The sequence below is a fragment of the Canis lupus genome, chromosome 36 (genome assembly GCF_003254725.2).
Source record: "Canis lupus dingo isolate Sandy chromosome 36, ASM325472v2, whole genome shotgun sequence".
NCBI lineage: Eukaryota > Metazoa > Chordata > Mammalia > Carnivora > Canidae > Canis > Canis lupus.
Genome location: NC_064278.1, coordinates 422,836 through 448,912, shown reverse-complemented (window position 1 = coordinate 448,912; position 26,077 = coordinate 422,836). Strand labels below are relative to the sequence as shown.

Genomic DNA, 26,077 nt, shown 5'->3' with positions numbered 1-26,077 from the left:
CCGCCCCTCCCGCCGCCCCGCTGCCCCGCCCCGCCCCTCCCGCCGCCCCGCTGCACTTCTCGCTGCCCCCCGCCGCCCCTCCCGCGGCCCCGCCCCGCCCCTCCCGCCGCCCCGCTGCACTTCTCGCTGCCCCCCGCCGCCCCTCCCGCGGCCCCGCCCCGCCCCGCCCCGCCCCGCCCCTCCCGCCGCCCCCCGCCGCGGGTTCCGACAGCCCGCAGCCGAGCGAGCGCGGCAGCGGCAGCGGCAGCGGCAGCGGCAGCGGCAGCGGCAGCGGCACCGCCCGGGCAGGAGCGCAGGGCGCAGGGCGCAGGGCGTCGGCGAGGCTCCGGGAGAGGGAGTCCGGAGCCCGGGCACCCCGCGACCGAGCGAGCGAGCGAGCGAGCGGCCCCGGCCTCGGACCGCGCCTGCCGGGCGCCCCCGCGATGAGCGCGGCGCCGGACAACCGCACGGACGCGGCGGGCCTGCTGCTGGCCCAGGGCAGCGAGGCGCTGGCGCGCGCGGTGCGCTGCTGCACCCAGGCGGCGGTGGTGACCGACGACGGCCCCGGCCCCGGCCCCGGCCCCGGCCCCGGCGGCCCGGACGAGCGCAGCCTGTACGTCCTGCGCGTGGTGCAGATCGCGGTCATGTGCGTGCTCTCGCTCACCGTGGTCTTCGGCATCTTCTTCCTGGGCTGCAACCTCCTCATCAAGTCCGAGGGCATGATCAACTTCCTGGCGAAGGACCGCAGGCCGTCCAAGGAGGTGGAGGCGGTGGTCGTGGGGCCCTACTGAGCGCCGCCCGCCCGAGCCCCTGCTGCCCTGGACCGTCGCCTTTCGGGGTGAAGCGCCCGGTGCCGGCGGTGCGCGGAGGGGACCCTGCCTGCGCGGCGGCGGGCGGCGGCGGGCGGCGGGCGGCGGGCGGCGGGCGGCGGGCGGGGCAGTCGGGGGCCGGACTCTGGACGCTGCCGCGAGCGCGGGCCACGCTGGCGGGCGGGGGGCGAGCAGGGCGGGGCGGGCCCCGCGGCGTCGACGGCCGGTGCCCGAGCGCCCCGAGTGCGCGCCGCGCTGTCCCCCGCCCGCCCGCCCGGCTCCGGCTCCGGCTCCGGCTCTGCTCCGGCTCCGCGGGCTCCGCGCCGTCGGCGGAGCGTCTCGTGCCCCCGCGCGGGGTTTGTGCTCGTCTGCTCGGACACACGTGTGAGAAGCCCTCCGCTGCCCTAGTGGCCCGTTTGCCTGCCGGGGTTGGAGTTCTGTTATGGGGGGGGGGCTGCGAACGGGGACCCGGTGACCTGCTTCTTCTATCGCGTTTCCGGGGGGCGGGGGCTGGGGGGCGGGGGCCGGGGCCGGGGCCGGGGGGGGAGCTGCGCCCCAGCAGCCCCGGGCACAGACCGGGCTGGAACTCGTAGCTCACGACCGCAGGGTCTGCGCCGCAGAAGTGCTCTTGACATTCATGACACACCGTTTTGACTTTCCCCCCCTTATTTGACATTTCCTTAATAAATGCAAGGCTGCAGTGTGTTGCTCCCGGCTTCCTCGTGCTCTTTCTGGGCTCCCGGCAGGGGGGACGCGGGGCGACGAGGAGCCAGGGTGCGCGGCGCGGAGGGGGTGCGGGGTGCGGGGCACGTGGTGGGGCCGGGGGCGGCGGGGGCAGGGGCGGGGGCGGCCCTCCGCCTTCCCACGAGGCGCTCCTGCCCACTCGGGTAGGCCTGGCCCTGAGCCGGAGCCGACAGGGGGCCCCGCGGGAAGGCGGCACGTGGGCGCTGGCCGCCGGCGCCCTCCCCCGACCGGCGGCGGCGGGGTGCGGCTCCGCACTAAACACCGAAAGCGCGAATGCGAGGGAAAGTAGCTGCGGAAGCCGGGGGCGACGCGACTGTCCCGGGGTCGGCCCCGCCCACCGGGCCCGGAGGCGCGGCCGCGGGCTTGCGCGGAGCTGGCCAGGGTGCTGAAGGGACGGTGATGGGAAGAAGAGCCTCGAGAGCCGTGGCTGTGAAAATGGCCCAACGGGGGCCATCACTTCAAGCTTCAACTTGGTAAGAGCAGTTTATCCTTGCACCTGGGGTAGGACCCTAACCGTTTTCAAAAAAACAAAGGAGCCTCCATGCTGTAGCAATGAAAGACTTCACAGTAGCAGATACAAGATTGACTAAAACTGAATAATAATAATGTCCCATTTACTCAGGAAGAAGCACCATGGGTGTAAACCTGTAGTTTGACTCAAAGATCAGGATCGAAAGGTTTGACTGTCCTTTGACATCCCATGTACTACTCAGTAGACGTCCACTTCACTCTCAACATAAATCATGCCAGGAAGTATGCCTTCGAACGGTTTTTTGAATGCTGATACGTTTCAGACTTAAGAAAAAGGATTTTGAAGCCTTGCCTGTTGTTTCTGTCTTCTTTGCTGGGAAGGGTCTGCTTATTTGTTTTTGTGTTCTGCATCCGGCGAGGGGAGCACAGTCAACCTGTAGTCAAGGCTGAGTCATGGAAGGCAGCTTACTTTTGTTAATGCGTAGGGCACCAAGTGGAGGCTCCTTATTTTGTTGACAGTTTCAATGGCACCAAGTGAATCTGCTGCCTCCATGTTTGAAAGCGAGAAACAAGACAGAACAATCAGTTCGTGCTGAGACAAACCAGACATTTAAAATTAAACTCGGGTTCTTTTTTTCGGTGGCTGCAACATCTGCCAAGGGTTCCTTCTTCATGCACACTTACTAGCCCATCAGTGAATTCGTTGTTCTGGTGGAAATCTGTTTGGGATCAAAAACCAATCAATGAGAGTTTGTAGGACTCTTGCTATGTGCCCTGCTCTGCAAGGTGCATGTTTACAGTGAGTTTCAGACGCAAAAATGTTTCGCACTTCCAGGTCCATTTTCACTTCCTTGTGTACAACAGACATTTCGATTTAAAGCCAAAGTCCTGAAAATTGCAAAAGGGGCCTGCTCAAACAACTCTATGACTACCATCTCCTCTCTCAATACCATCCATGTTTGTTTGCCTTAATACGTCTTTACACTTCTTTCCTCCTCCCTATAACTCAAAAGAAAATTTAGTTTCTTCTTACCTCCACTGTCCAAATTTATTCTCTTATTTTATTCTCTTACTCCGAGAAATTATGAGTGTCAGACAAACCAGATCCTGCAAAATTTAGTCCTTAGGTAAAAAAAAAAAAAAAAAAAAAAAAAAAAAAAAAAAAAAATTGTGAACAGAGCTCTGTAATCCATGATCTATGCATCATAGGGAAATGCACACGGTCTGAAAATATCATAGCCCTGGGGACCATTTCCTTCCAACAACTCTTCTCTGCAGCCCTTAGATCCATTTGTTACTTAGAGAGATGCCAAGTGGTTCTGGTTTTTATAGATGAGGCGATATGTGCAAGAAGCTTTTTACACTCCCTATTCCCTGATGGCCACATGGCAACCACTTTCCCGTACCCCACGCCACTCCCTGCCTCATCCTGCCTTTGGCTCTCTCTTTTTTTGATTCTAACAAATACGTTAAATGAAAGTTTTTAATCCTGCCCAGAATGTATGGAGCATCTGTCCTTTCCCACAGTCATGCTGTAAAGGAAAGTGAGTTTTTAAAAGTCACTCTCTGTATTTGACCTAAGAAAATAATTTCAGCCTTAAGAGACTGGGAATTGAGAGAGATAGATGCAAACAGGCAGGTTATATCATCCCACGCTTAAGTCCACCATTTGGTCAGTAATTAGTGGGAAGCCCTGAGAGAGAGAGAGAAATGGCTTTCTGTAAAAGCTTGCTAGATTTGACATAGTCCATGGGGAGGTATTTGATACTTCCTGAAACCCTCCTGGAAATATGGCAGAAGCAGGGAGAGGTTTTTGTGAGACTCAGCAAGTGGATTAGCAGGGTTGTAACCCTTCTCAGGCTGTGCAGCCAGCCACTGATGCCTCTGAGCCTCAGTGGCCTCCACATAAGGGGCTTAGCCAATAGTTGATAGTGTTATTTTTCTTATGATTCTGATACAGACCATCCCACTGTCCCTGAAAATGTATTAAGAACTTGGGTGCTGGACACCTTGAGGGAGCTTGAGGGAAGACGAAATATAAAGGCCATGCTACTGTTTCAGGTCTAAGATCAGACCTGCTCCGGGGACAGTCCCTGTGCCTGATTATTGATTTCCAAGTCACTCTGACCTCTCCTTGAGTCCAGAGTCAGTCCTGTGATGTCTTCCTACACTAATTGTGAGTAAGGAAGGGAAAGGCACATTGGACTATGATGAAGAAAATTTTGTTTGTTCCAGTCTCTGACTAGTTTGAAAGCTGAGTAGTCAAGTGGCCTCATCCCTATAATGAAAAAGATGGATTCCAAAAGGACATCCTACAATTCTACTGAATTAACTTGTTTAACATTTTCTTGTCTCTTAAGATGTTTCATACATTTCTTCATGAGGGAACTTAGAAATAAATTTTATCTTTCCAATCTTGGTCCTTTGGGTAGAAATGTTTATCCCTGAGAATCAAGCGCTCCTTGACTCAGGGTACGTTACTTACAATAATCAAAGCACAATTTCAGACACCCAGCCAGGCCTCCATAGACAGCAGTTTCTAAACTGACTAATCACACATCATCTAACCAATGCCTTACGTATTCCAGATCTCTGTATTCTCACTGGATGGCACAATGAAAGCAGAGCCCATTGAATGAGGGAGCAAATAATTGACAAGTGATTCATCTAGATCATGCACAGTCAAGCTAATATGTGCTGTTGTTTACAGCAGCTTCTCGGGTGTTTGAAGACAAATCAACAACCAATTTTCTCCCCCAAAGCATTTCCCCCTTTGAGCTTCTGCAACACCACACAACAGCTGTTCCACATGCAGTTTAGAGCCTTCGTTAGCCTTGGCTTATTATAATTGTCATTTTGGGGTGCAATGCCAGGAAAGGATTCCAGAGCTCAGTTTGTTTTATAAGACTCAAACCTAGTTTGAAAGCTTCTGTTGAAGCAGCAAGTCTAAAGCAATCCCCCAAACAGGAATCAACAGATCTTTTATCCACCTGCCAAATCCCATTTAGATATGTGCACAATAGCTCAAATGGGATATGTTTTAAAGTCAGCTCCAACAATAGTAATTGTTTTCTCATCCCTGAATTTAAATGCTCAATGGTTAATTGCTTCCATGGCCCATCTCACTGTCTTCCTTTCCAAATATTTTTGTATTGTTTTAAATTCTTGAAATATTTGAAAGTCTAAGATTAATTCTATAGCATCAGCTAGGCTTAAAAATTCTTAGAAAGTATAGTCTAGAAAAATTAAGTATGTAATATTATCAGCAGGCCCTGTATTGTTTATGGTGATCACAATAGAAGTTTAAATTTACTACTTGTATTTGATAAATTCAGTACATTTCAGAGGAAGTTTCTACAAGGATTGTTGTAAGGATAACCAGATGCATTTTTAAAATACTCCTCCGTAAGCTTGCAAACAGTGGCTTGCTTCTAACCTAAATAATACATACACAATGAGAATAAACAAAGCATGTATTCATTTGTCTGCTTTTTTGTTTGTTTGTTTGAAGAGATGATGGGTAATTTCCTTCTCTAAATATATGTAAGTGCCTATTTGCTGAAATATTTTTGAGCGGGTAAATGCAGGCACAAAGCGATCAATACATGAAAGGTCAAGCCATCTGTGATAATACTGGAACAAAACTCTGCCCTATTCCCATTTTAAAGCAGGTTTCCATTAGATAGTATTTTCTGAACTCATAAGTCAAACAGATAGTGTTTGTCAAGCACTCATGTATACATGGTACAAGTTACTACTAAGAAAATAAGATGATTCCTATTCATTTGAGCCATAAAACCAGGCACAAATAAACACACATGAGGGAAGACATATGATCTACCCCAAAGAGTCAAATAATAAAGAAGTTGCTCCTATTTACTATTTCTGGAATTCATGGTGATATCAATATACATGCATAATTTTGCTCTCGTCTACATGTCAGCACACTTTATAACAAGCAGAAAATGTTAGTTTGTCGTGTCAATTTTTTTTTGTATAAGCTTTCCACCCTCACCAATTCCTCTTTCATTATGTACTCGCTCACATCTAAAGATATACTGCCCTGAAAGAGTCATTGATTTTTATCAGACCAAGACTCAGATGTCTGATTACTATGGGAAAAGAATCCCTCTGGGATCTAGAATGTCTCTTTTGCTTTATTTATTTTCCTATAAATTGAGCAGGATCATGCAGTTCATATTCTAAATAGTATTGATTAAGGCAGGTACACATGCACACACTCATATAGTCTGTTTCCCACATTATATACTGATGAAATAGATCCATCCCACCGTAGTCAGTATCGCATATTCCCTAGTTGTTTTATACTATTTGTTTGCAATAAAATAACACATAGAAATAGTTACAATAGTCCCAAAATGTTCAGTGAACAAGATTTATGCGAGGTGCCTGGAGTCTTAGTCTAGATCTTGACATATATGTTTCAATCTTCACCTAAGAACTGGAAAGAAAAAAAAAAGCTGAAACCCCAAGGGACAGAAAAGTCAAAGATTGTATATTGCACAGCTTAAAAATCTTTCAACACTAAGTTAAGAGAAATGAGAGGGAAACCTAAATTTGAAGAAGATCAATGAAAACAAAAATAACCCATTAAGTCTCTAGAAATTTACAGGCCAATTATGAATTCTCAAAATGGTGACTAGGAAAGTATACATTTAGAGGATTAAAAAAAAGGATCAAAGATTACCAGTAAAAGTGCAAGCAATGCTAGAAGAATGTGGAAAATTGTTAATTCCTCCTTCAATTCTCTTTCCTCTCAGAGTCTTGCACCAATTGCAAGCATCCTGTGAGCTAGTTCAGTTAACTTCTATCCAAAGGTCAAAGAGGCCTTGCCAGATCTTCTTAATTATCAATAAATATTTATTATTTAGTATCCCACATAGGCATGATTCTGTACTAGCTATGAACTTAGACCTTGGAAGTTGAGTGCAAAGGATCATGGAATTTAAAGGCGCCTTCGGGGGATTCTGGGATCCCCAGCTGTCTTCTGCTTGATTTATGTCCAGGTGTGCTCGGTGATCCTGATACATACGAGCTACACATACATGTGACTTTTCCCCTTACAGATGAAGTACTCGCTATTCTCTATAATTAATGTGGAGGCCTGAACAACTCAAACAACTCAATTTGACTTTTCCCCATGCCTTCAGGTAGCACACACAAGGCTCATTGTACATTATATATTCAAGCTCAAGATAAGCATGAATATGGAAGGCCTAAAGAAAGTGCTGTAACTGAATTTCTTGAGGCTACCTATATTTTTCTACAAATTCAGCTTGGGAATACATGTTTTATTCATTTCCCCCACCATGAATTTTCAAGGGCTGAATAATTAACAAAAAGGATCAAGTGTGAAATTCCCTCCCTCACATTCCAGAGGTGAGCTTAATGCATTCTTGTTTTAAGTAACATAAATACCTTCTAAATTTACAAAACATCCAACCTATAATGGTTTAAATTAATTGAGACTCTTTGAGTTGCTATCAACATAAACTCAATTCAAGCTGACTTTAAATAGGATGCTGAATTTACTGACTTGTGTGATTTGCAAGACCAAGGATACAGCCACTTCAGCTGTACAAGAAGCTGATGTATGATGCCATCCAAATTCTTCCACCATCTCTGTCTTTCAGCCAAGCTCTTTCCACGTGGTGAGAAAAGGGGGAACGAAAAACGATCCCCTCCTCTAGGCCCACACTCACATCTTACCAGCTTAACAACTGTAACAAAAAGAAACTGTCTTCCTGGGCGAACTCTGGCCATGTGCTACTCCCTGAACCAATCTCAGTGACTGGGGTGGATGCAGGAGGAAGGCTGTAGTGGGTCATTGCCATCCCTGTGGTGAGAGGGAGAGAACAAAGGAAAGTAGAATCAGTTCTCTTCAACCATGAGTCCTCACATAAGAGATTCTGCCGTCAGAAGAAGCAATAGGCTGCTGGATGTCCTAAAATGATTCTCACCCAGTTTAAAGGAACCAATGCCAGTTAGCCAGTGATGGAGCCAAGTAACTGGACCTATATCTCCTGACCCTTAACTCATATTCTTTTAAAACACTATTGATTCTATCTGCTGTCTTTCAACAAGGCTCAGTCGCCTTTTTACATTTCTTTCATGATTCTGTGTCTGTGCTGATGTAGCTCCACATGCCCCGGATAATGGCCTGGATTTCTGGGGCAGGCATTGCCACCACCTTGTACCCAGTGGCCTTAATTTCGACCAGTCATCTGATATCTCCATTTGTTTATGAAAATAAAATCATTTGCCCTCCCTAGACCTGGCTAGGCATAAAAATGTCCTTGAGATGGTAAATTTTATGGTAAGAAAATTTTAATATGATCAATTATTAAACGAAATGAAGCAGATTTATTTGCTGCAGGACTTCTCTTTTAAGCTTTCTGACTCTCCCTAGGAGAGATAAAATATTTAGCATTTCCAAATTGATCTGAAAAACTCACTTTGATGGGCTCTCTCTCATGACCCATCTTCCTTGGAAAGGCTGCTGCTCTGTAAATACATGGGATTTCTTTTTTTTTTTTTTTTTTTACCTTTTTTGAATCCTTTACTCTGTTTCTAAATTGTTCCTTATCTGAATTCATCCTAATCCAGAGAGTTAGCTTAGCTTACTTATCTGCAGAGAAACTGAACCTTCATTGTTCATTTCTTTGGGTTTCCGGCTGCTTTATCTGTTCCACACTTTTGACTTGGGGAATTACCTAGCCGACCAGTTGCTCTGCAACCTGTACTAGTAGGCCTCTTCATTCTTATTCACAAATGGGGAGGGGAGCTGATGATGTACTTGAGAGAGGAAATCTGTCAACGGTAAAGACTGGTGTTTAGAAGCTTGTTCCTCACCCAACTCATCACAACAGGTAAGCTCATCTCATCTTTGGGCTTCCAACTGTGAAAGCCTGAATCTGAGGAAGCACAGTGTTCTCAGTAGAGTCTCTGCATTAGCAACCTACATAATGGGCCTCTAAGGCACATGTGTACAAACATAAGACCACTCCCTTTTTTCCCCCCCTTTTCTCTTCTCTTTCTTTTCTTTTTTTTCTTTTTGTTTTGTTGTTTTGTTTTGTTTCGAATACTCTTTTTCTTGGCATGGTCGCCCTCCTATATTTGACTATGTCTTTTTCAGGAAATGATAACCTTAAAAACAAAAAACTAACAACTTTCAATAGTTAATCTAAACCACTATATCTAGACATATGATTTACTTTATGGTTAATCTTTGACTGATTGCTTTATACCCAATAGTCTGATTACCCAGTTTTTGTTCAGTAATATTTTTCTTTCTTTCTTTTTTCCTTTTTTTTTTAAGATTTTATTCGTTCATGAGACACACACACAAAGAGAGAGAGAGAGAGGCAGAGATAGGCAGAGGGAGAAGCAGGCTCCATGCAGGGAGCCCGATGTGGGACTCAATCCTGGGACTCTGGGATCACACCCTGAGCCAAAGGCAGACACACTCACCCACTGAGTCACCTAGATGACCCAAAAAAACTTTGATTTTTTAAAAAATAAAATTGAATGGGATGCCTACGTGGCTCAGCGTTTGAGCATCTGCCTTTGGCTCAGGGTATGGTCCTGGAGTCCCAGGATCGAGTCCCACATCAGGCTCCCTGCATGGAGCCTGCTTCTCCCTCTACCTCTCTCTGTCTCTCATGAAGAAATAAATAAAATCTTTTTAAAAATCTAAGTTTTTAAAATATTTTCTCAGTAAATAATACATTTTTAAAATGTTCTTTTATTAAACTTGTCTAACATTTAGAAGATTTATAAGTAGAAACTTTTAGGGATGCCAAAGCAATTAATACCTCGGGAAAACAAGGTATATCACTTTAAATGATAATATATAAAGAACCAAATAGTAATATTAAAAATTTGAAAATTTAAAATTGAAATGTAGTCTCCATTTTAAAGGAGAATTTACTGAAGTATTCCTTCAGCTTTGGGATCAACATCTACTGCAAAATTAAACTAGACCCACATCTACCTTTTGTATGAGATCGCACACCTTAAATTTTATAATACAGAGATTAAATTATACTGAATTCTTTGCATGTTTTAAATGTATTTTTATTCGCCAACAACTTCCTTCCATTCTACAAAGCAAAGACTTCACTGACTGTTGAAATAAAGAAAAGCTATTCAAAAGATGAACCTTCACTCTTTGATAAGGAGTTTCATTTCATGCTTAATGTGCTGTATAGAGAAAGAAAGAAAATATTAACAGTGTTCCATGATTCAATGATTTTTGAGATAAAAATATTTTCAATTTATAATTCTATAGATTCAGAAGGAGTGCTTAGACACTGGAGAAGTGCTATAAAAAAAGGTTTTATGAACACCAAAGGCATTGTCTTCTTAGACTATGGTTTACCTGTCATGTATCAGTCACTTAAGAAAGGCTGAGTGAAGTTAAAAATTTGTAATATTCTCATGTTTAGATGAAGTGTTATGCCAGAATGTTAGGCCCTTCTCTAAGACCATCTAACTTTCTTCTATCCTATGTTTTCATTTAAGAAATTAAAAGTTACTATTTTAAGAGGGATTTTGCTTCCACATTGTTTCCCAAGCACTTAGAATATAATATAGTCCTGTTGTCTACATTCTCTTCTTATTATTGTCTTCTAGTTGGATTGTATTATTGACATGGCTGATTTTCAAATTCTGTTTGTAGAAACTTGTAGGCATCTACAAATTCTTATTGATTACTGCCATCTTCATCCATTCATATGAATGACTGATAACTGCTAGTATTGATCATAGTTGGTACTTTACACATGTTACTTCAAATTCCTTACAACTCTAGAAGTTATAATTATCCCACTCCCACAAATGAGAAAATGGAGGGACTGAGGGGTAGTAACTTATCCAAGGTCACATAACTGAACTGTTCTTGCGCTAAGATGTAAACCCAGATCTGAGACATTACAAACCAAGAGCATTTCCACTATGTCATTCTGCTAATTCTTCTGATTGACAGTACGGAAAGTTCCAACTTTTTCACACACGGAGCTGTGTCATTAACTTGGATCCACCCCTACAGCTTTGAGTAATGATTTCACATAGAGGAGAAGCAAAGCAATTTATCATTTTGGTAGATTTAGAGTTTGCTAGTAGCAGATGGTTCTAGGATGTAAGAATGTGGGTTTTAGGAGGCAATTCAAAATGAGCCTCAGCTTGTCCAATTATATAGCCTTCTTACTTGGAAATGAATAAAGATTTTAAAAAATTATTTTCTCCTTGAATTCTGCAATTGTAAAGTCCTCTAGTGTTCACTTACATTGCTTAAACAATTTTTTTTGTTGTTGAAAATCTGCTTACAATAGTTTTGACTAAAATATTTTATTCTAAAACATTGGGGATTATTTGCGTGATGTCAACAAATGTCCTTTAAAGTTAAAAGACATTTTTGTAGACTGGCTTTGCTTATAAAGTGATAATAATTTACTTTATGCAGTTTTACTACATATTTCTTCTAAGCACTTTACATGTATTGGATCATGCAGTCTTTACAATCATCGTATGAGGTAGTTTTTATTCTCATTTATGAGGAAATTGAGGAGTGGAAGGAGAACATATTGACTGACTAAATCTGGATACCAAAAGATTCTGAGATACTTGAGTAATGGTCTGACCTTAATAAGATAAAATTTAACCTGGGAAAATACAAGGTTCTCTATTTGGATCTAAAAAATAGCTGTACAAGTATAGGCTGGAGAAAATGTGGTACATAACAGACCATAAATACAAAATATGTAAGCTTTTATTCAAGAAGAAGCTCTAGATTAGTCAGTGGAGTACTGAGATAGCCAAAAACGTGTGAAAGCAAAGACTCTTGCAGGGGCAGGCCAGAGGCCAGCTCTCTTCTGTTTCTTGATGATTCCAATCTTAGAGTGGTTCTGGTGCCAATACCATATTTTTTAAAAGTTGTAAATAAACTCAATGTATTCAAAGAAAGCAACTATACTGGCAAGGGTTCTAAAACCATGTTAAATGAAAAATGGTCAAAGGAGTAGTAGTGTTTACCATTGAAGGAAAACCAAAAGCCTCAGGTTTAACAGAATAACCATGCTCCAATGTCTGAGGAACCGCCGTAAACAGGAGGGATTCCATGTGTTAAGTATACACTCAAGTAGGAATGGTGGCAACAGTGAGTGGAGCAAGCTACACACACAGAGGATTCAGCTCTTAATCAGAAAGATTTTTCTAATAGCTGGAGCCTGTGGAGAGACTAAATCCCCTATTTCTGGATGCCCATTCAGCAGGGATGCTACAGAGGAGATTCAAGAATGAGACAGACTAAATCTTTGAGTGAGGTACCTTCTAGTCCTGTGCTTTCATTATTCTTGATTCTTCCCTTTTGGGTAGGAGACTGCAGGCACCTGGTGGGTGGCTCTGCTCTCTGGCCAGAACAAGCAGCGGCCTGCTCAGGGACTTTGGAGTCACAAGGTTTTGGAAGAAGTAGTAAGACCTGGGGGTACAAATCAGAAGGCGGTGTCCTCCTTTCTCACTCACATGCCTGCTTTTTCTTAGAACTTCTCCATTGTGCTAAAATCATCTTCTACTACATCTTGGCTGTAAATACTGTAAGTTTCTGATCTTAATTCTAAAGGGACTACTACTCCTAATTGGTTTGTCCAGAAGTTACACTCAGAATGACTTTAAAATTATTTTACTGAGGCAGGTGCAGACATAGCAACTCAGCTTTCTCCCAAGTTCAAAGGCTAGTTCTAACATTTAGCTCCCGGCTTCTAAAGGAAAATTAAGCTAGCTTGGGGCCACCTATTTATCCAAAACAAAAGGATCCCTGGGGTACAGACTCATGGATTTAACAGAGTTTTGTTTCCATACTATATGACTAAAAGGCATTAATGGATAAATCATTTTTTCTAATGCAGCACAAGATGTGGTCTCTGCCGCACTAAATAATCAGATATAAGAAACGTTGCGTTGTTTCAGGGAAAGAAAACTTAATACCTTCATGTCTCAAGGCCTGAGAACATACACAGAATCCAAGCCTGTAAATTATAGCATTGTGTTTTAGAATCTGCATAGCACTGCAAAGAACACAGTCCCTGCTCTGAAGGGTAGGAAGTCGTTGCCAGTATGCTGTCAGAATTTCAACGTATCTTTCCATGATACTATAGTTTAGCTCCTCAGAAAAGAAAATTAATTAGTTTTCCAACAAGATTAACGTTTTAGGCTAGACTTCTCTCCAGATGGCAGACACGTTCTTAGTAGACACAGTCACATTGGAGACATGAAGACCACCTTTTTGAAAGTGGATTGATTCTGTTCATCTCATTGGAAAGAGATGAGGTGGTAAGTTTCACTGCGCAGGAGACCAATCATTTGTCCTAAATCAAAATCAATTCTGTTGGAATTGTACCACTGTGCTGCTTGTCTCTGATCCCTGGCATAAGAGCCTTAGATACAGGTTTTATGGTATGCAAATATCTACTTTTGGAAAAGGTTACAATACTCCCCACACATTATCTGCTTTTTAAAAATCATTGATTTCAGCAAAGAAAATGTTATACACTTAACATTGGTAAAATGTCTTCTTAATGGTTTTATGTTTTATAATAAAAGGAGAAAAGTCATGAAATCATAAGACATAAGTTGTCTATGTTTCTAGGTGACACCACTCCTAAATTAAATCCACCTTATTATCAAAAACATCCTGACCTAATTTCATAGGACCATGTGACTTCACAGTCCTGCATTCCAAAATCACTGCAATTAGCATTGTCATCCTAGGATCTTGCTTAAATATTCCTTGCTATAATATAATTTCATGTCCTGTTCTCAGAGTGGCCTTTATTTTGAAATTTTGCCAAGAACACCATCATCTGGGTGTTAGAGTTTGATTAAACATAGCCCCAAAGAATGTCTTTCAAAGGATATAGTTCACCTGGTTTTCATTTATGAAACACAAAGTAGCTTATGCTTTGAAATGACAATAAATCACCTTTAAATTTAGATTTAAAAATAACAAATTATTTAGTCTTAAAATCTGAGCAGGGAGAGAAATACTTCCTAGAAGGAATCTTGTGGTTTATCTATGTCATATATCTCTGGGGCACCTGGTAGCACAGTTGTTGGTAGGAGAGGATCCCAAAAGTCTAACTACCATAGCTCATGATTTTCTCATCACTGCTGAATCTTTGGACTTTAACCAAAGCCTCATATCTGCCCAGTTTCTGAGTTGATTAGAGAGTATAATAGTAGCTTCCAAGGGACCAGCTGGTGAGATCTGATTGATTTTACAATATCTGGCATGCTCAATGCCTTGAGAATCTTTTGTCTAGAGAACCGCAGCCTTTCCTCTGAAGCCCACTTGTCTAGTCTGTACGTCTGGCTTCTGTCTGTATGTCTTGGCATCTGCTGTAGACTTGGATTGACCCTGCTACCCTGCCAAAACTTTCCTCTCTCAGGGAGCTGGAACTCTGTTTGGATATACTCCCAGCTGTTGCTAGGATCATCTAGAATTGTGATGCCACCCACCTCATCACATAGAGCATAATGCTGCTTTGAAACTACTATTATGTCTCAACAATGACAGCACATGCTTTGGGATACTTCCCACAATCACGATCAAGCTCAAGTTAACCATACTCCTAACCTATGTGGGTGAATGCTGGATCCTCTCATTCTGGAGTCCACATTACAGTAGAGTTAGCTCCTCAACTCTGGTCACTACTTCCTATTCCTTTCCCATTCCCCTGACGTGCTATGAAGATCTCAGTATGCTTTCAGCTCAGGCTTTATACGCTATGGTATGTTGATCAATATATATATATTTTTAAGTATAGATAAAAGGCTGAGAACTACATTGATTCAAGTCAACTGTATGTTTCTGCTGCTTCCTCTACCTGCATATCCAGTGAGATTGTAGGCAACGAGCAAAGTGTTCAGAGAGAGGCTATGCATTCAAACATAGAGGCCATGAAGATGTTTAAGATGCTATTTTGGTCCTGAATTTGAGAAGCACTGAACACAGTCACTCCTTTGATACTCACTTGAATTTAAGGTGGGTCAGCTAATAAAAGCTCTTGAAAACATTACCAAGATAACATCACATTGTTATTTACCATGTAATGCTCCCACAATACTTCAGGGCAAGTTTAAAATTCTAAATTATTTATCATTCTGTACTTGTTGGTTCACTCATCTTTTTTATCATGTAGATTAAATCAAGAGTTGATCTTATGTGAAAGAAGTTCCTAGAAGTAAGGAAGAGGAGGCTATAAATTGTATTTTTAGAGACACTTCTTTCCTCAAGATATTTAAGAGTATAAAAAGAATCTGTGTAGAAATATTTTATTAAATTTTATGTGAATCAGGAGAGTGAATCATAAGATTTTCTGCAAAACCTTTCTAGCATCCTATGAAAAGATACAGCTACAATCGACATGCCAGTGATTAGGCATTATGGTTTCATCCAACTATATTCTGACTTAGCCATTTTTGAGCCAGGACCATCGGGAATGCTCCATCACTTTCATATTTACAGATAAATATGCCAACCTCCATTTTTTTTAATTGCAAGACAAGTCTTTTGAACAGTGACACATATTAAACCCCTTTGGGAGTGGAGGCTCAGTAGTGTGGCTCAGTGAGTCTGATTTGGATTCCATTTTCTTTGGTTCTAGGGAATTGGGAAGATAAGTGTGAAATTACTTTGATTCCTGACACCAGTTGCATAGATTTATTTCAGTGATTGATTCAAAGATCACATGGTTTTGCTAAGCACTGCAGCCCTGCATCAATCTTCAGGAGAGCTGAAACTGCCATTGATTCTGTCCTGCTGTCTTAGGAAGGAAATGCTGAAAGACTGCATCCAGACCTTAATAGGCATCAGCCAAGTTAATAGTTGCTTCAATTGCTGGGCAATGGTGAGGCATGAAAAGAAGCAGGTCCGACACATTTCACAGTGTTCTTTAAACAAAAAGCCTTCATCTACTTTATTTGGTCAATCAATTTAAATTTAGATGTAGAAAATATGAATGATTACTGCAGCCAAAAATAAAAGGGATGCTTACTTTGGAAACATTTAACCTTAAACAAGTAACTTGACATTTCTAATACCCTACTATTTTGATGTATTGGGAGTATGTGTCAATTATTATTTCTTTGTTATTTAATTACAGAGGAAGTGTGCACCATTGTAAAACGTTCAACATAACATAGAGACTTATAAGGAAAAAAGTAAAATTTCCACCTGCTCCCTAAAAAATCTCGGGGCTGTTTGGGATTTAAAGAAAGGGAGAGAAGACAAAGATAAATACCATATGACTTAACTTATATGTGAAACTTAAGAAACAAAACAAACAAAGGAGAGAGAGAGGGAGAGAAGCCAAGAAACAGACTCTTAACTATAGAGCACAAACTGCTGGTTACCAGACGGGAGGGGTGTGGGGGATGGATGAACTAGATGATGGGGAGTAAGGCGCACACTCGTGATGAGCACCGGGTGTTGTATGGAATTGCTGAATTACTATATTGTACACCTAAAACTAATATAACGCTGTATTTTAACGTTACTGTAATTAAATAAAAGCTACCTAACTAAATAAATGAAAATGAGAGAAGACAGAGATTCAGATAATGCAGGTACAAATTTCACTCTACAAAGTCAAGCATACAGAAAACCATAATTTTCTGCAACCACTTGGTGGGTAGTAGGAGCTCCCAGGTTATTGAATCACTTCTTCCCCTTAATGACACACTACCTTCTTCCTTAGAGTTGGGCACATGGTTGTGAGCTTACAAGTGCCAAAGCAACTTGTTCTTGTCCTTAATCCTCCCACTGTGGGATCTACTGAAATGTCTCTTATCTTCTTGTGGGTGGTAGATTCAAAGAGGTCCGTCCCTGCAGAGGCTCTGGCAGTCAGAGGACTTCTGATATTCAGTTCATGCTGCCATTGGACTAACAAGAACTACTGTGAATGTCCCCTGGTTGTACAGGAATCCTACCTCGGTTCCTGCACCACTCTGGAAGTCCTGACTTTGGAAGCTGACTCAGACCCACCTCCCCAGACACACCACACAGTCACTTCTCTGAAGAGGGGTCCCGTCCTCCTTTGGGTTCCTTAAATAAACTAGCAGGTTGTCACCACTCTACCCTGATCTTAATCTGGCTTTGCTCCAGGATGGCTGAAGGATGGGACTCAGAGTCTCTTCCTCACAAACCCTTTTCTATCAACATCTCTTTGCTTACCATGCAATTATCCTCCCCCTTTCTCTTTGATGAGGGAAGTGATGGAAGGTAAGGTATTCTCTGACTTCACCATGTCTTCCTCCAAATTTCTTCTCCATGTCTGCATCATTTCCATTTCTTCCCCCATAGTAAACTTGTGAAATTCAAAATCAACTACTTCTTTTTCCCCTCTTCTCTTTGCTATATCACTTCTGCTAGGCAGGAAGCAAAAAAGAGTAGCTGATTAGAGGAAGGTTAAGGCACATAGGAAAATATGGTGAAGGGTGGTCAACAACTAACTGATAAATAAAAAATATTAATGTGATGAATTAAATATGAAATATTTCAAAACATTTAGAAAAGCATACACAGCACACTCTGCTACATAAACAATGGATTTTTTGTTTTTTGTTTTTTTGTAAAACATAAAATTATGTTAAGTGTATGGAGACAATTCTTCAACTTACTGTTTCTCTTGAGTAGTATGTTATGGGTATCTTTCAAGGGTATCCACACTGATACAAATCAGTGTGAAATTTAAAAGCAGCTGCCTAAAATGATGTACCCGTGGCTGAAATCAAGCCAGATTACAGCAACGCTCTTTGTGTCTATTATTTATGGTCCACGTCTATTCTGATTAATTCATTCTACGTGGTCAGCACCCCTGTGGCACTGTCGTTTATCTTTGTGTTCATTCTTGCTACTATCACCTTTGGATGTACCTTATCAACTATTGGGACACTCAGGTTGTTTCTAATTTTTGTGACTTAAGCAACATTGCATGAACATCTTTGTACACATTTCTGCATGCATCTTCACAGTATTCCTACTGCATAGATATCTAAAAGTGGAATAATTGGAGTGAAATGTATGAACATTTAAAATCTTCCCAAGTTTTTACCAAGTATACACCTGCCAAAAGTGGGTATGCTCTTTTATCACACCCTTGCTAGCACTGAATATTATATATTTTAAAATTTTTCACCAATTGTTAGGTAAGGAATATTGGATCACTATTATTTTAATTTTTATTACTCGTGTTTCTAATATGACAGAGCTTATGTTTTCAAGACACTTTTATACTTTTTTCTCAAATTCACCTCTCTATTCTATTTGTTTGATATTTTGTTATTAATTTGTAGGTGCTCTTTGTCAGTGATACTAAGTTTTTGGTATTTTATATATGTAGGGAATATTTTCTCCCAGTCTATCGCTTATTTATGTATCTTGCCCCACATATAAATTTTATATTTCTGAAAGGTCATAAACATTTATCTTTTCCTTTTTAACTGCTGCATTTCCTGTGTTAGAAAACCTTCCATTTTATTTTATTTTTTAAAGATTTATTTACTTATTTTAGAGAGAAAGAGAGCAGAAGGACAGAGAGAGGGAAAGGGAGAGAATCTCAAGCAGACTCCCCACTGAGCATGGAGCCTGACCCAGGGCTCAATCTCATGACCCCAAGATCATGACCTGAGCTGAAATCAATCAGGTGGTTAACTAATCGAGCCACCTAGGTGCCCCCAGAAGCCCTCCATTTTAAAATTATTTTATAATATTTGGTTCTTACATTTAGATCTCTAATTTTTATAGAATTTCCTTGGACAAGATGTGAAGTAAAATGCTAACATGTCTTCCTCAAATTATCCCAACAGCTTTTCAAATCTTATGCTATTATTTCACAAATAATAACTAGCATTTCTTCTTCCAATTGAATCTATTTGTCTATTTGAGAAAAATGCCAAAATGTTGCAATTAATATAACTACTTCTTATATTCTGATATGTGTTAGGACAACTCAGAATTTATTCCTTTTATTCCAAATATTTTTGGTATTTCCGGAGTATTTTTCTCTTAGATTTGAACTTAGGATCTGTTTTTTATGATTATCCTGAAGTCATAGAACAAATATTAAGAATATCTACATATTTTCAAAGCTTGAGAGTGACATAAATAATAATTACTTGCTCTCATAGACTGGGACAAAATTCATCATTGGTGAAACCATTGGTGTCAAGTGCCTTTAGAGATGGAGGATAGGTATGTTTTGTTTATTTACTCCTATGTCTTCTTTATCTTATGTACTTAAGTGTATTTATTTTCATTTTAAAATTATTATATGATACAAGAAATTTTCTTCTGAATATCATGTTTTGCAACTAGTATAATATGCTTACATATTCCATACATTCAGTTCTGTGATTTCATCTATAACTTAAGATTTAAGAAATTGATTTATGCATTTTCTAAGTGATTAGATAACTTCTCACTATGCTAATTATTTTACTCTGTTTCCATACAATGCAGATTTAATATCTAGTTTTAGGAAGTTATTAGAATTTTTGTTGACCCCGGCATTTGAAAGACTTCTGTAAAAAACACATCATTAGCAAATGATGTCAAGTCTCTATTTATTGGATTCAATGTTGTATGTGACTGTGTCTATGTATGCATAACCAGTTCTAAGAGTTTTAAGTTAAAGACTTCTAGAATTATTATTTCAATTTCTACTTGTATTTCTGTCAGTTTGTACTATATTTACACTGATCTTTTGTTATTCAGTATATGCAAGTTTATAGCTGCAAGAAGTACTTGGTGAATTGGCTCTTAATTAATATAAACTACTTTTTATTCACAAATATTTTTTCCTTAAATTCCATTTCATACAACTTTCATATTTCCACCCTGTTGGCATTTGTTATATTTTTTCCATTTTTCTCTTTTTAACATATCTTTGTGTTTTGTCATACTCTTTTTCTAAACTTCCAGTTAGGTCCATATAAAATTGCAAAACCAGAGTGATGTTAAGAGCAAAGTTAAAAGCAAAGTTGCTTTTCTCACACTTTCTCCACAAATTTCCTAATGAGTTTTATAAAACGTCACATCAATTAGTATTTGTTTAATACCAAATCTAAACTAGTGGTATTTTATTTGTGGCATAAGATGTAGCATGAGATGGAGGGAGGCAGTGGAGTAGGTAAATCAGCTAAGATGTACATTTTAGATGATCCTTGACTTGAAGGGGCATATCTGCTATAGAAACAGAAAGAACAATTAAATGCCAATAGTATGGAACTTATCATTTGTGTGATATTCAAACAAGAAAGATAATGCTTACCAAAATAGTTGGAGAAAAACTTCATGGATCGTTTTAGTGCATGAAAGGAGGACTATTTAGTCAATGTTTAAATAGCATAAATTAAAAAAAAAAATTCTTTCAGCTATCCATTCAACAAACATTGACTGAGCAATGTTTTCCAAGAATTTAAAAAGATGTTGGGAATATGGTAGTGTACAAAAGTGGCTCCATAAAATGAATCTTAGGTCATATCTGGACATTATATCACCTGAGTAGGTATAAAATTACTTTCTATAACCAAGAAGTGAAGTGTTGGGTCATTAACAGCAGGAAAATTGGGCTGGGAGGCCTAGGAAAGGCTTTCCAAAGTAAGAAGATTAAACTGAGGTCAAAAGAAAGGGTAGGTTATAACCATGCAAGAGGGTGGGAGGGAGTTTATTAGACAGAAGGAACAGTGTGTGCTAAGGCCCCATGGCAGGAAATATTTGGCTTGTTTTGCCTCTCTTTGAAGCTAGAATGAAAAGAGAGATGTGTCACATGACATGAGAAGCTGTAGGAGGTACACTACAGCTGGTTGAGGTAAGCCTTCAAGATCAGGTTAGAGATTTTGTTCCTGGTCTTTGCAGTGATAGAAAACTTCTTGCCTTGGGAGCTCGGTGCCACAACCATGTCACCTGGGGCCCATATGCGTACGGTACATGGCCTGGTGGAGCCGCTCAAGCTGGAGGCTAGCATAGAGAAAATCAAGGTCTTTCAGGTGGCTGCAGAGCTCCCATAGGCTGCGTGCAGAATGCCTGCAAGGATGCCCTACTGGTAGGTGTTCCAGCTGGAAGCAACCCCTTCTGGAAGCCCAAATCCAGTACTTTATTCTAAAGGCTGCTGGGAAGAAGTTTGATGAGGAATGCTTTTAAGCGCAAAGTAATGAGTAACTGACTATAGGTCTCCAGGAAACAGTTTTCTCCAACCAGAAGACTATTAGATATTTCAGACCTTTCCTGTAGCTCAGTCCTATAGCCAAAATCCTATAGAATTGGTGAGTTTCTATTCAGAGTAGGAAACTGGGTGAAGGAATAGACTTTAAATAATAATGGCCTGGTTCTTTTGTAAAGTGCTTTCATATTTAGGACAAGCAAAAATGGTACCATCGAATACATCTTTCATAAGTGAATTACTAGTATTTCTATACCTGGAATATTATGTTTGTTTTATTTACTGGATATTTGCATTTGGGGAAGGAAAATTTTTTTGTTTGTTAAAAAATTGAGCATTTGTAACTTGTTGTTACAAGTTACATACCAGAATTTGTTCTTTTCTCATGAATTTACATCATCTAAATGAAGATAAGCAAGTGTAAAACTGGGGGAAGAATAGGCTTCATTAATCAAATGATGTCCTGATTTTTGTAAATGAAAACTTTGTTTTATTTCTAACTCTAAATATGGGAGCTGTTTCTTAGCAAACTTGTTTGGAAAGATGCATATTGTGTTGTGTATCCGATTGCCCCATTCTCTGTATGAAGCTGACTTAGTCTTTGTGTTTTTAAGATCCTCTACAGTTGAGATTTATTAAAAAAAAAAAAAAACTATGTTATTTCATGTCCTAAAAAATGTTTATATATGATCTTCAGAACATTACAAATGATTAAAAACAAAATAATATGAAAAAGAATAAAATAAAGTGATAGGAAACCACTACCAAAATATTTAAATAGAGGAAGGATCTGAGTTTGTCGTGTGGGGAATTGACGTGATGGGTATTTGCATTTCGGAAGGCGGTCTGAGCTGGAGGGGGTCTCCCTGGCTCTTCCCTGTAAAGAATGGCCCGGGAGCACTGGGGAAAGCCCGGGGGAGGACCTGCGGGAGGGGACGCTTGGGGGGAGGGGAGGCCCTGCGGGAGGGGAGGCCGGGGAGCGGGGAGGGGAGGCCCTGCGGGAGGGGAGGCGGGGGGGGGGGCGGGGAGGGGAGGCCGGGGACTGGCAGGCTGGCCCAGCGGGCAGTCTCGCCGTGGGAAGAACTGTTGGCCGCGGGACAGTATCCGGGAGGCAGAGTCGTGAGGCTTCAAGGCGGCTGCGACGCGGGCGAGGACAGAGCGGGCACGTCCGGGAGGGACGGTGGGGGGGTCCCGGAGGGCTTGGCCGCAGGTGGGCGGGCGGGCGCCCCGAGCGGCGCAGGCTGGGAGGGCGCGGCCGGCGGGCGGGGAGGCTGGGGCGGGAGGCTGGAGGCTGGCCCGGAGGACCCCTCGGTGACTTGAGAAACGACGTGACGGCTCGGCGGCGTGGAACCACATCCGCTCACAGGATTCTTGTGCGAGTTAAATGGGATAATGTGGCGAAGCGTCTAGTTCAATAAGCACTTAACAACTTTTCATCTTTTAAAAGTAAAGGGACAGAGAATGGACCATTTTCAGTGCGAGCTGCAACCTCCTATGCTGCTCATCGCAGTTTCTATTTTAGATGTTTGGGAAAAGAAAGGATATGAGACAATTTGTCTCCAAAGACTTTTATTAGCTAAATGTGTTCTCTGGGTACAAGTCCGGCAGGCAAACAGGCATTGCCTCGCATACCCCATCATAGCATGCGTGTTGAGAGGGAGGTAAAAAATTACTGACCTGCTTTATGAAAGTTTTCCACATTGTCTCCACACAAAACACGGGTGAATTTTCATTCAGTCTGACAACACGGGATGTGCCCTGAGCTCTGTGGTTACACAGCCCCCCCTCCGTCCCTACCCCCGGCCCTTGGTGTTCGCTCCCACTAGCTTCCTGGACCCTGCATTTATCCGAGTGTGTAACCCAGACATTTCTTTCACTAACACCAGTTGTTAAGCTGTCTGCAGTGAGGCCACCTGGGTTCAAACTCCAGCTCTGATGCTTATTACGTGACCGTGGAGAGTTACCTAACTTTCCTAAACTTCAGGCTTTTCTTATGTTATATAGGAATATTAATATTTAATTTAAAAGTTGTCATGCAGATTAAAGACATAGCATATATAACGTCCAAAGTACAGTACAGAGCAACAGATTAGTGCTCATGACAAGATACCCAGGAAGTGAGCACTTTTCTTGGCTCTTCTGAAGGGTTTAGTACATACACATAAATATCTTCAGGAGTCCAGCTATTCTCAGAAAGCCACTCCAAGTAACCATTAACCATCACTCATTCCCTTGAGATTCCCTTAACCAGAGTTTATCAGTACTCGGCTACATATTATCAACACCAAATTTGAGCATTTCTAACTCATGTTTTCTGTTTTTTCCTCCAGAGGGTGACCCAAATCTAGGCTCTGAAAAAGTCTAGATGGGGCCCCCTTTAGGACTCCAGACAAGAGATGAGTACTTTAATGCAATTCCAGGACTCCCAAGAAGATATTAGTACTGACCAGCCACACTCCTATCTCATTCATTTCATTTCAAGTGTTTTACTCCTGTAGTTATGCTCCTTGAGCTAAAACTTTGTCTCTTGTTTGTCAGACCTTATAAGTTATCATAAAATATGAATAAGTTCACTAGAATTTTAAAAATTGTTTAAGGAAGAATTACATGTGAGAAGCAAATTCAAGCATCATATAAAACAAAGAAAATAAATTTGTTTTCTTTCTTTCTATATCCAAAAGAGTTTTTTTCTTCACCCAACCCTTCATTCCTTTCCCCAAATATGACCGCGTTGTCAGCTTTAGGTTATATTCTCATAAAAAAAAAAATAGGTTTACTCAAAAATACATGTGTATGTATTTTTATAAACTTTTTTTTGTTGTTAGAGAGAGAGCGAGCATGTGTGCACAAGTGGTAAAGGAGAAGAAGAGAGGGAGAGAGAGAATCTCAAGCAGGCTTCACATCCAGTGCAGAGCCCGAACCAGGGCCCAATCTAATGACCCTGGACCATAACCTGAGCCAAAACCAAGAGTCAGCGGCTGAACTGTCTGAGCCACCCAGGCTCCCCTACGTGTGTGTGTGTGGTTTAATTACAAATGCAGTCATAATAAACATCTTTTTCTGTAAAACTTCACATATAAACATATACATATCAATATTTGAGTGGCTGCAATGTATTCATTCTATTGTATGAGCTATGCATACGTGAATTACACAACAAATCTTCTATTGCTGGACATTACAAATAACATTTCAGTGTGTATACATACACACACACACACCTGTATCTTGGCATTCTTCTCTTTCAAGAAATCTTGAAGATGTGAGCTAAGTCAATAACAGATGAGATGGCAAAATGGATGGATATGTAATTGAGCAGATGGGGAAATAAGAAAGTCTGAGGCAATTCCAAGATTTCCTTTTTAGACAAATGGTTATGTCAGATGGCATTCATTGAACAAAGGAATACCACAGAGTAGAAACTGGTTTTCTATGGGAGAAATGATGGCTTCAGTTTTTCACAGGTTAAGTTTCAGTTGTCCATGGAGCATCCAACTCAAGCCTTTTAGTAAGTAATAAGATATAATTGCCTGAAATTCAAGAAACAATTCTTGGCTGCCAAGTTGGTTCTGCAACAGACTGTGAAAAAGAAGTGTCAGAAATTGTCCTGGTCAAGGAATTAAAGCAGGATTCTGGATCAGTTAGAAAGAAAGAATACAGTTCTATTATGGGTTAAATGATAATACAAGATAAAAAGAGACTATTTCCACCACAGACATACTGCTATGTGATAGTCACAGATTTCACTTATTAAAGCTCAATTCGTATCTTTGGATACTTCTTTTATTTTTAAATTATGGAATGGGCATACTTCTAATTCTTCAATATGGTCAGAAAATCACATATTAATTATGGGAAAAAGAGCATATTCTTATGCCATATATATATATTTTTGTTGTTGTTGTTGTTTAGTCTACAGCCCCAGTTGGAGGAGAAAACTCTCTAAGCAGGTCAAAAGAACAGCAAGGGCTGAAATTGCAAACCCAAAGTTATAAAATGCTCATGAAAATGTGTCCACCAGATATGGAACCAGTGTGTGTTATAGAAGCTTTGCAAGAGATGCTAGCCTTTCAGGAAAGTTGTCTCTCAGGTACTTTCCAACTCTAAGTCTGATTCTGAGTGATATGAAGAAGAATTCAAGTTTTTGCTTAGTGAGGAGGCAACAGCCTAGTCCAAAAGACAAAAGATACTCCCATCCAGTGGCTTCATGGGCTCGTCTATCAAAAACAAGTCACCTGTGTCTATACTTGCCTAGTCACATGCTTCTGTACCTACCCAGTCGGCTGGGGCCAGAACTCTAATTAGACTGAGAAAGGAAAGCAGCAGTCATTCTAACACTGCCTGGGGACATCCTTTCCCATTTCTTGCACAGCAGACTTACAGGGTAGAAAATGAAATTTTTTTCTATCTAGCTTGGTTTTAGCTCAGAACACAAACATACAGTGCACTTGAGTTCTGTAAAATGCTGATTGTGATAGAGCACATCAGAACCCATGATTTAGATGTGACATTTAACTCTCACCTTTTTCTTTTCTTTTTTTTTTTTAAGATTTAACTCTCACCTTTTTCTTTTCTTTTTTTTTTTAAAGATTTATTTATTTATTTATTTATGATAGATATATATAGAGAGAGAAAGAGGCAGAGACACAGGAGGAGGGAGAAGCAGGCTCCATGCTGGGAGCCCGACGCTGGGACTCGATCCCGGGACTCCAGGGCCAAAGGCAGGCGCTAAACCGCTGAGCCACCCAGGGATCCCCAACTCTCACCTTTTTCTATACTATTTAACAGTTATGCAAATTTCTCTTCCTAAAAAGGACAGAGGCAGTTCAATACAAT

The 26,077-nt window shown here is 41.2% G+C and overlaps 1 protein-coding gene and 2 long non-coding RNA genes across 4 annotated transcripts; 2 read left to right on the top strand and 1 right to left on the bottom strand.

Moving 5' to 3' along the window:
• Window positions 1–235: 235 nt before the first annotated feature.
• Window positions 236–905, top strand: RPRM (reprimo, TP53 dependent G2 arrest mediator homolog). Its single transcript, XM_025471166.3, has one exon. The coding sequence runs from the start codon at window positions 423–425 to the stop codon at window positions 768–770; it is 348 nt and encodes a 115-aa protein (XP_025326951.1). The 5' UTR covers window positions 236–422; the 3' UTR covers window positions 771–905.
• A 1,209-nt stretch (window positions 906–2,114) lies between these two features.
• Window positions 2,115–14,488, bottom strand: LOC112674753 (uncharacterized). Its single transcript, XR_003145566.3, has 4 exons — window positions 13,008–14,488; window positions 12,351–12,501; window positions 7,734–7,860; window positions 2,115–2,722 (listed from the first exon to the last, which is right to left on the bottom strand). It is a non-coding gene; the product is annotated as an uncharacterized LOC112674753 (long non-coding RNA).
• On the top strand, window positions 14,094–24,325 carry LOC112674756 (uncharacterized). 2 transcript variants are annotated; one of them, XR_007408680.1, is made up of 4 exons: window positions 14,559–14,809; window positions 15,686–15,928; window positions 19,209–19,272; window positions 24,067–24,325. It is a non-coding gene; the product is annotated as an uncharacterized LOC112674756 (long non-coding RNA). The 2 variants fall into 2 exon arrangements; XR_003145568.3 differs by lacking the exons at window positions 19,209–19,272; window positions 24,067–24,325 and having other exon boundaries at window positions 14,094–14,809; window positions 15,686–16,090.
• The last annotated feature ends 1,752 nt before the right edge of the window (window positions 24,326–26,077 follow it).

Excerpts from the sequence above, each read along its gene's own strand:
- RPRM (XM_025471166.3), top strand. The coding sequence starts at position 423 with ATGAGCGCGGCGCCGGACAACCGCACGGACGCGGCGGGCCTGCTGCTG.